The 10343-nt window shown below is 51.4% G+C and overlaps 1 protein-coding gene across 2 annotated transcripts; it reads left to right on the top strand.

The window, feature by feature from the left end:
- The first annotated feature begins 245 nt into the window (after positions 1-245).
- On the top strand, positions 246-6818 carry Treml2 (triggering receptor expressed on myeloid cells like 2). Of its 2 annotated transcripts, none has more exons than XM_036167196.1 (5): positions 246-309; positions 2190-2510; positions 4941-5157; positions 6333-6439; positions 6721-6818. In XM_036167196.1, exons 1-5 carry the CDS (start codon positions 246-248, stop codon positions 6816-6818), a joined length of 807 nt encoding a protein of 268 aa, XP_036023089.1. The 2 variants fall into 2 exon arrangements, with proteins under 2 accessions (XP_036023089.1, XP_036023088.1); XM_036167195.1 differs by having other exon boundaries at positions 4785-5157.
- The last annotated feature ends 3525 nt before the right edge of the window (positions 6819-10343 follow it).

Here is a 10343-nt window from a genome sequence, read left to right as displayed (position 1 = left end):
GGGTGGAACAGCCACACCTGCCTGAAGTTCTGAGGAAGAGGGCGGAAACAACCAGCGCCCGCCCTCACTTGCTCTCCCCACACTTGTGATAGGCTCTGCTGGGACACTGTGTGCCACACAGCCTCACTTCCCGAAATAGGCAACTGTATTTTCTAGACCCTGACATCCCTCTCTGGTAGACCCAAGTGGCATGCCTGGGGTCAGTGAGGGTCCTAGATTCCCTGGGTGACTGACTGTTCATCTGGATGGAGCCATGGCCTCTCATGTTCCGGTTGCTGCTGCTGCTGTGCCTACAGGGTTGTGTCTCAGGTGAGAGGTGGGGGCTGAGAGAAGAGAAAGACCACTTCCTCCTGTCTCCTCCCCCACCCTCCATTTGCCTTTTTCTTGATCCTGTGTCTTCATGTTTTGTGGGTTGGGGAAGGAGACTGGGCTGACTTGGTGGGTCTTTACCAGGGACCAGTGAGAATGTCCCACGCTAATATCTGGCTCCAGGCAGAGCCTGACCAGGCCTCACACAGAGGGTGTACTGTGTCCTCTATATTGGCCTCTGTCTGCTGGGTTTCCTTGGTATGGAGAATTTCCTCACAGAAATTGCCCGTTTGCCCTTTGTCTGTCAAGAGAGTTCTGACTGGTGCTGTTGTGAGTTCTTGTAACGTGTCTGCACACTTTGAAGTCACTTTTTCTCGGAATGCTGATGCCATATCCGGTCCCTCTGCTTTGACCAGAAGGGAACCAATCCCCAAAGGCCTTTCCCTATTCAGGGCTACTCTCTGCAGGGGGCTCACCCATTCCTGGCTGTCAAGGCAACCACTTACCACTTCCTGTTCTGTCCTGGGTATGGTGAGGGATGGCAAACCCACTCCTCACTGTTTGACAGAGGGAAGGCACCAGTGAACCCAGGACCCCTCGCTTCCTCCAGGGGGCCCCACCTCTGTTGTTCCACCCGCAGGGGGAAGGTTCTTCTCAAAACACAGCTCAGCAGAGGTGAATAGGAGAGGCCTGCTCTGTCCTCTTGTTGACTCTGCAAGGGAAGAAGACTCTCAGAGCTTCCGCTGCAGTGACAAGTGGCTTCGGGGGTCTTGTGGGTAGCTCCTCTCTCCCTCTGTCCCCCCGAATCATCCTGACACGTCTGTCTCTAATTTCTTCAACAGATTGGATTATGAAGGACACAGACCGCATTCATGTGTTCATCCCCAGCCCATCACTGGGTCCTGGTGCTGGGCATTTTGCATGAGACCTGGGATTTGAACTTAGGTACTCATGCTCAGGAGTCTCACTCATGAACTCTCTCCCCAGCCCTCTTTTCTCTTTAGAGACAGGCTTTTGTTTTCAGGCTAGCCTGAACTCACTAGGTATCCCAGGTTAGCCTTAAATTCTACAACTTCCTGCCTCAGCCTCCCTCATGCTGTTACGGGCACCACATCTCATGAGTACAGAGGCCAGATGCTCTACCAGGCATGTCTAGCCTGTGGTCTGCAGGCCCCACGCACCCAGGGATAGCTAGGACTTGCCCAATTATAGACGACAAAGTCAAGTTGCCATGTCAGAACACTGGATGAACAGTAAATGACGTGGAATCCATTGACTGGCTCATCAGTGGGGGCTGGGCTCAAGTGTGTGTGTGGCATGCTTTAATCTATGGGTTTTATGAAACTAGAATATTAAAAAATTAAGCACCATGGAGAGTGCTATTTAAAAATTATTCAAATAAAGGGCAGGGGTGTGGCTCAATGGTAGAGTGCTTGCCTAACATGCTTGAAGCACTGGGTGTTATCCCCATCAGGACATACAAAACCGAGAGGAGAGAGTGGGGAGGGAGGAGAGAAAGAGTAGGAAGAAAAATTATTACTAGGAGAAATAACTCTTCATCATTTTCCTAGATACTGGACCTTTTCATCACATCAGTAGTTTGGGCTCTCAGGTCCAGAGCTTGGTGACCTGTTTGTGTTTGCATATCTATCTCAGGCAGAGCCTGGGTCTGTCGTGAAATACTGGGCATCCCTGAAGACCAGAAAACATCCAGAGGAAGAGACTATATCTGGTGGAGCGCTCCTGCTAGAGTTGTTTCCTCATGCTGAGCCCCATGAAAGCCAGGGCTGCATCCTCCTCTCCTCTCGCCTCCAGCTGTCAGTGTCAAGATGGCTGCTTCTTCCTCTCCCGACCTTGCTCAGCAAGTCCTATCTCCCCAGGTCCCTCCATTGAGAACGTGTACCGGAAAGTGCGGCGGCGTGAAGGGGAGTCTCTGTCCCTGCAGTGCTCGTACAAGAACCGCCGGAACCGCGTGGAGGGCAAGGCTTGGTGCAAAGTGAAGAAGAAGAAGTGTGAGCTGAACTTCATCCGGGGCTGGGTGAAGGGGCCCAGCTACTCAATAAGGGATGACGCCAAGGCCAAGGTGGTCTACATCACCATGGAGGCCCTCAGAGTCCAGGACTCCGGACGATACTGGTGTATGCGTAACACGGCTGGGAATCTCTACCCTCTGGTGGGTTTCCAGCTGGAAGTATATCCAGGTGAGCAGAACTGCCCAGAGCTGGCATGAGTGGGATAGTATAATATGGTTCTTCACTATGGACATCTTCCTGTCACCATTTTTCCGAAGAAAGTGAGTTTTATCAAACTTTGTGTGGCCTGGCCTTGTCCTTGTACAGAGGAAAGACTGGGATGCCGGACCATGCTTTGTTTTATTCAGTTAGCTGAACAACATAGGCTCACTGAGCTGGGGGAGTGCCCAGCTCTCTTATAGGCTTTGAGAATATGATGATGGACAAAACCAGCGACAGTCCTGCCCTGTGGGGATGCCAGACAGTAACACTCCATCTAGACAAATCATTGCATAGCACGATGCATGTGCTTAGAAAGCAATGATGAACTAGCTACTCAGTGTCAGGGGCCCCGGGTGAGGAGAGCTCTCTCTCATGCTTGGAAGGGCATCTGTAGGGAGAGCCTGATGAGCAAAGGTGAGATGCAGCAAGGTCTGCAAAAGGATTGGTGTAGCTGGTCCACTCTGAGTGTCGGGGAGGAAGTTAGGGGAAAAGGAACAGTAACTTTTATAGTTAGCAGTTACACTTATTTGCTTGTTTATTTGGGGGCAGGGCCTCACTATGCAACCTTGGCTGGCCTGGAACTCATGAAGACCCCCTGTCCCTGCCTCCTGAGTGCTAGAATTAAAGGTGTGAACCACTACACCAGGCAAATGAAATGCCTTCATTTCGGCTTTCAGCTTGGAGAGTCATGTGGTTCTGAATTCCATGATACAAACAGAGCTGGGTCTAATTCTAACTGTAACAGGAAGAGAAATGTGTTGTATCTTTCTTTGCTCCCCCACTTTGTGGATGTACGTGTAGATATATGTGAGGGGGTACTGTGTACACGTGGAGGCCAGAGGTCGAGCTCAGGTGTCACTCCTTAGGAGCTGTCCATATTGGTTTTGAGACAGGATTTCTCACCGCCCTGGAGCATGTCAAGGGCTATGGTAGCTCCCTGATGCCCAGATGAAAAGCACATACCAGTGTGCCCAGGTCCTCACACTTTCAAGGCAAGCACTTGACCAAGTGAGCCGTGTCTTCAGCCCCTTCTCTGTAAGGCAGCCATCACTGAGAGTGGGAGGGGAGGCAATGAAACCAAGCTGGATGCTGGACTGGAAAGAGCAGTGGCTTGGACAAGTGGGATTTGGACACTTAACAAGGACTATGGGGGTCCAGCCCCTTGATAGTCACCTCCCAGGGTCCAGAAAGAATCAACAACCAGCTGATAATTTAATATTTGATGAAAAGAGATGAATCAGACCAATGCTCAGGCCTCCCTGCGCAGTGACCACTGGCCTCAGGAATGTGTCTTTTCTATGCCTACAAGAGGGCTTGGAAGTCTTTTTCTGTCTTTCCTGCGGAGACAGACCTGTGGCTCCCCACAAGATTCAGAACTCTTGATTGCAATTTCCACATGCTGTCCATCCCCACAATGCTGCTGCTGGTGCTAAAACCTTGGAATGATGGTGTGAGGGGCAGGGTCTGCTTCTGTGTGTCTTAGTGAACCCCAAGGAGGGGTTCTGACCATAACTCTTCGTTTGCAGTTTCCTCTTGAATTTGGGAACCTAGCGCCTCTCTGTCCCAATTCTGGTCCCCAGCTGACATTATGAAGCAGCTGCCTTTATACAGCATCATATCATATTATATTATATTATATTACATTACTATATTATATTATACTAATATTATATTATATTATAATATATTACATTATATTATATAAATATCTCTTAAACTCAGAAGGGGGCATGAGATGGCTCAATGGGTAACAGCACTTGGCATCAAGCCCGATGACCCGGGTTCAAATCCCAGGATCCTTCTGATGAAATGTCAGAACTGACTCCTGCAAACTGTCCCCGAACCCCCACGTGTGTACTGTGCACACATACACACACACACACACACACACACACACACACTTACACACTAAATCAAATTTAAAAGGAAATCTCTTTGATGCTCTTGATTGAGAAGAGCCTGGAAAGTGACTAGGGAGCTAGGAAGGAAGTTGGATCTGTGTTCTGTGAGCAGGACTGGTAGGGGAGGCTGAAGCGATTGTCCCAGGGTCTCCTTTCCTCATATGTCTACTTCCTCCTTGCTGTCACTGTCTGAAAGAACACACACCTGACACTCAGACACCAAACCCAAAGTTACAGGCGGGTTCTCCCCAGTGTCCGCACAGCTGAGGGTCTATGAATTCTGTCCCTGGCACTCAAGCCTCAGGCTTAATCTAATTCTTCTTCCTCTCTGGTCCCTCAGCCCTCACAACTGAGAGAAACATTCCTCCCACGCATCTAACCAACATCTTCGAGAGTGGATTTGTCACAACGGGCCAGGTCCCCATTTCAGGCCCTCACAGCCCTTTCACCTCTGACATGACTGTGTTCACATCTGGACTCCTCACCTTGGCCTCAGGGACCACCGCACCGACCCCTGTGACAAGCTTCAGCTTCACCGAAACCAGTGGTACCCTCGCAGAGCCCGGGAAGAGCATGAAGTCCCAGCCAGTGACTGTGTCTCCTAGCAATGCGAGGTCCTTCTCTGCTGACCCAGGGACCACTTCCACCGTGTCCAGACACCTGAGCAGTGGCTTGTCCACCACGGGGATGTGCCACCAGTTACCTCCCAACAGGTTATGTGATATTTTATCAAGCGTGGCCTCAGCTCTCAGAGCCCAAAAGATCTCAAGAGGCCACTCACTCTTATATCCAACACTCCCTATTGCTCCCCATGAACTCAGTGCGGATTACTGCTATTCAGCAGTGAATTGTGGGAAATGGGAAGGGTCATAACAGAAGGCAATGAGGATGAGGGTCAAGACTATGGATGGAGAGAAGGGGGGAGGGCCAGGGCAAGGGGGTGGGAAGTGGGAAGTGTGGATGCTCTCTTTGGGTTTCCCCAGACCCTGAGATGAGGACCAGCATTTTACAAAGAGCACTAGGAAGAGGGTGGAAGTGGGACAGAGATTGGAAGTCAGCTGGCAAACTGTGCCTGAGGCAGCCTCTGCTGTGCAGACAAGAGCGTCCTCCCACTGGGCATCTTGGGTCAGATGCCCACTCAAGGCCAAGGGATCTAGGACAGGGATATGCCACCTCCAGCTCTCCATTCGTAGGGGAACATGAAGGACTCCAGCACAGAGGACAATGCAGACCCTAGTGTCACATGGAGGGGGGTGACATGGAGGGGGGTGACATGGAGGGGGGTGACATGGAGGGGGGTGACATGGAGGGGGGGTGACATGGAGGGGGGTCACATGGATGGGGTCACATGGAGGGGGTCACATGGAGGTTGTCAATGGAGGGGTGTCACATGGAGGGGGGATCACATGGAGGGGGTCACATAGATGGGGTCACATGGAGGGGGGTCATGTGGAGGGGGTGACATGGATGGGGGTCACATGGATGGGGTCACATGGAGGTTGTCAATGGAGGGGTGTCACATGGAGGGGGTCACATAGATGGGGTCACATGGAGGGGGGTCACATGGAGGGGGGTCATATGGAGGGGGTGCTCCCGCTACAGAAGACAAAGGGGGCAAGAGGTGTCCTCAGTCACTGTGGAGGAAACAGTCTTGATCTCTTCAGCCCCAGTGGCCATTCTGTAGGGCTCTTGTTTTCACTGATGAAGGATGTGAGGATACTGGAGGAGAGGTGTCAAGTGTAGATGCTCCTCCTGCCTGGTGACGTACTTCCTGGAACTCTGGTGTCTCCTTTCTCTTCCCACCCCTGGACCCCAGAAGAGGGGTCCCTAGAGGGGTGCTGAGAGGCTGAGTGCTGGTCCTTACTCTTCTGCTGTCCTGCCTCCTCAGGTCCCAGGAGACTTACCTCACTGTGGTGGTGGTGATGCTGACGTTGCTTCCTGCGCCTGTGGTGATGGTTATGGGCTATGGGATTTGGAAGAAGAGGCACATGGGAAGTAAGTAGAGTCACCCCTGGCTCCCAGGACCAAGATCTGGACCCTACTCTAAGGACTGTGACACTGAGTCTTTGGCTGGGGAATATCCCTCTGCCCGTGTCCAGTCAAGATGACCAGTGGCATCCAGTGAGGAGGAGGGTGGCCAGGCATGGGTGGCCTCACATGTCCCTTAAGGGGATGAAGGATCAACACAGAGCTTGGAGGGGTCAAAGATTGCCCAGGGGCATCAGGGCACTGAGCGCAGGGCATGGCCCTTCTTCACCTCTCCCTGTTTGTTGTAGGCTACAATTTGGGCAGCAACTCGGCTAAGCCCTGGATACACCTTCCGGAAGGACCAGAGACGCCATGGAAGCCTGCTTGGTCTAAGATAACTGAGTGATCTGGGAGGCTGAGTCCAGTGGGTTCAGAGGCCAGAAGAGGACCGAAGACAGGCAAAAGCCCTGGGGCAGGAGGACGCACAGCTGCATTCCTTCCACCCCGGCCACTGTGTTCTCAGCCTCCCTCTGCTCCCTACAATCTTCTCTAGATGTTTGGAGACAAGAGCCAGGACTCATGAGCCCTTGAGGCAGCCAACATCTCTAGAGTCCTGTTCTGATGAGAAGGGACAGTGACTAAGGCCTGGGGACATGAAGGAATTGGCAGCAGGAGGTCTCAGAGCTGACCAAGGCCACGTGTCATCTGATGTGCCCTGACTGAGGCTGCTGGCCCTTCTGTTCTGGAAGCCTGCAGATCACACATGCCACTTGTTCCTGCCTGCCAGCCCCTCTCAGGCCAGTGAGAGCCTTCAGCTACAGCATCAGCCTTTCCCAAGATGGCTGCAAAGGCTGAATGTGGACTCCTCCACTCCAGTTCCTGCTCCCATGCTATAGTGATGAGCTAGTTCATGGAGGAGACTGAGGGCATGGACTACGCCTTGAGGTGTCTGTAGCCCCATCGAGAGGGCCCCTCCTCTAGACAGTGAGGTTGGCGGTGGAGCATTCAAGACCACTTCTGAGAAAAGACCACATGGAGCTGCCCCGCAGAAAACAGCAGTAGGTGGAGGACTAGGTCTGGAGAATCGATACCAGATTCTAGGGTGGAAAGATGGGGAGACACATGAACATGCAGATATGGGGAGATACACACACATACACACACTCACAAAACACACACACACAGAGGGAGAGAGAGAAACAGACAGGCAGAGACAGACAGAGAGAAAAGAGAGAGAGAAATCTGCCTCTTGCCAGCAAAGAACCTGCTATGAGCCACCCTCCTAGTTGATCAACAAGACCAATTCTCCAGGCAGGGGTGGAGACAACAGAGCCAGGGTCCAATGGCCTACTGACTCTGTCTCCTTCCTATACACAGATCATACTTGACCACTACTATCTAGATCATTGGTCCAGAGTAGAGCAGGGATACCTGTGGGCTGTGAGCCGTGGGCTATAGGCTGTGGACTGTGGGCTATGGGCTATGAGCTGAGGGTTGTGGGCTATGGGCTGTGGACTGTGGGCTATGGGCTAAGAGCTGAGGGTTGTGGGTTATGAGCTGTGGACTGTGGACTGTGGACTGTGGGCTGAACTGTCTCACTAGCAGAAATGCACACTAGCCCACAGAAGCTTGAAATGTCCCTGAGCCAAATGCAACATCTGCACCCTCAGCCCTGAGTCAGGGGCCCCTAATGGGACAGCAAACATCACAGTCATGAGGGTGACACAGCTGGGGACTTGGTCACACTCCAGGATGGCTTTGAGGAGAGAGGAAGAGCCAAAGGTGTAGATTTGGGAACAAAAGGGTGGCACTTCCAGTAGAGTTTGACAGAGGGAGCACTCAGTCTGAGAAGGAAGGACAGACAGACAGATCCACACATACACACAGATCTCTGGCTAGCAAGAAATCAGTGCAGAGTCCCCACCATAGTGGGCATCTGGGGGGATAAAGTCATACCACCTCCAGCGTCCCCTGTGCTTTCATTGGCCCTGACAGCTCTATTTCATGGACATCAGATGGACACAGTCAGGCATAAGAACCAGTGGTCCCCGTGTGACCCTGACCAAACCACTAACCCTATCAGGGCCTCAGTTTTCCCTCTCTTGTGAAAAGGGAAAATGGTTCCTACCTCTAAAGGGTGTTTGTGGGATGCAATGAAATGACATAAACACTGTGCGATCCTGCAAGAGTCTCTTGACTACTTTCCTGAAATTCCTTCCTGTTCTGCTGTTCATTAGGAACTGAGGGGTGCTTCAGTGTTTGTCTAGCTGCTGTGACTGAAATGCTCTGACCAGGGGCTGCAAAGATGGCCCCATGGTTAACATGCTTATGAACCTGCAAAGACCCAGGTTTAGCTTCCAGCACCTACACTGGGTAGCTCATAGCTGTCTGTAACTCCAGTTCCAGATATGTGATGCCCCTTTCTGGCCTCCTCAGGCACCTTGTGCACATGGTGCTTATAAACTACTACAGATACACACAAATACACCCAAATAAAAAATTCATTAAACAACAAAAACAACAACAACAACAACAAAGAACAGCCACTCTGACCAAAGCTTCCAGGTCACAGTCCATCTTTGAAAGAAGTCAGGACAGGAAATCAAGCAGGGCCTGAAGAAGAGGCCATGAAGGAACACAGTCTGCTGGCTTGTCTACTCACGGGCCTGTACTTCCTTAGCTTTCTTGTAGAGCAGGACCTCTTGCCAAAGGAATGGTGGACTGCACCCACCTACATCAGCTAACAACCAAGAGAATCTCCCAGGGACATGTCCACAGGCCAATCTGATCAGGGTAACCCCTCAATTGATGCAGCCTTATCAGGAGACTCTAGACTGTGTCAAGTTGACAGTAACTGTCAACTTTTCTGACCTCCCCTTGTCTCCTCCCTGTCTAGGCTCACACACGGATGTTGCAGCCTATGATGGTGGCTGTGTTAGTACTTCTCAATTGATGTGATTAAACACTATTGTGGGGAACTGGCTGGTCCTAGGCTTTCCCTGGGGCTCTGATGTATGGAGAAGCAATATAGTTCCTTGTCTAATACCAGGAATATGCTGGATAAAGTTAGTAATAGCCTGGGTCCAGGGCCTTGAGGAAGCTGTGATTTCAGACCCTGCAAACCCAACTCTTCCCACCCAGGGGCTGTGGTTTTCGGTCCTAAGGTCGCTATGTGCTCTGTCTATGACACACTGGAGGTCTGTGTCACTTTTGTGCAGCACTGCTTGATTAGCTTCCTGATGATGTCATCCCATCGTATGATAGCTTTCCTCTGACTGTCGCCCATTTACCCTCTAAAACCCATATACAAAATGCTGTACTTCTTAATGAATTTGCAGGGCATAAGTAACCAGCTTATACAAGACCTCCCAGTCCCAGCTTTCCTGTTGTCTCTACTTTTCTCACTCCTGGTCCACCCTCCCAGGAACTTGCACTGAAGCCTGCCTGACCAGAGCAACTTATGACAGGAAGGGTTTATTTGGGGTTACTGTGCCAGAGGTTTAGAGTCCACTGACAGAGAAGCAGAGCAGCATGCAGCAGGATGGAACAGGATGCTGAAAGCTCACAGTTTGGTCCACAAGCAGGAAGCAGAGAGGGGGAACTCAGAGGAAGGTAGGGTCTTAGGTTCTCAAAGCCCACCCCCTGTGATGTACTTCCTCCAGTAAGGCCACACCTCCTAAACTGTCCCAAACAGCACTACCACCTGCATACCAAGTGTTCAGATGCCCGAGACATTAGAGGACACCACATTCAAACCACTACAGTGGCCTCTTCAGTGAGACTTCCTTGTGAATTTTAAGGTACAAGGTAAAGCAGTGGTTCTGAAATTAAGGCCTGAGTTCAAATCCCCAGTCCAGCCCTTCATCTCAGTGTGCCCACAATGAGTTGCCGTCCTTCTCTGATACTGTGTCCTCTCCTGGACAGGAGGATG

This window comes from Onychomys torridus, chromosome 18, assembly GCF_903995425.1.
Source record: "Onychomys torridus chromosome 18, mOncTor1.1, whole genome shotgun sequence".
In the NCBI taxonomy this organism is placed as follows: domain Eukaryota; kingdom Metazoa; phylum Chordata; class Mammalia; order Rodentia; family Cricetidae; genus Onychomys; species Onychomys torridus.
The sequence above is the reverse complement of the archived record's forward strand: the minus strand, read 5'-3'. Positions and strand labels throughout refer to the sequence as shown.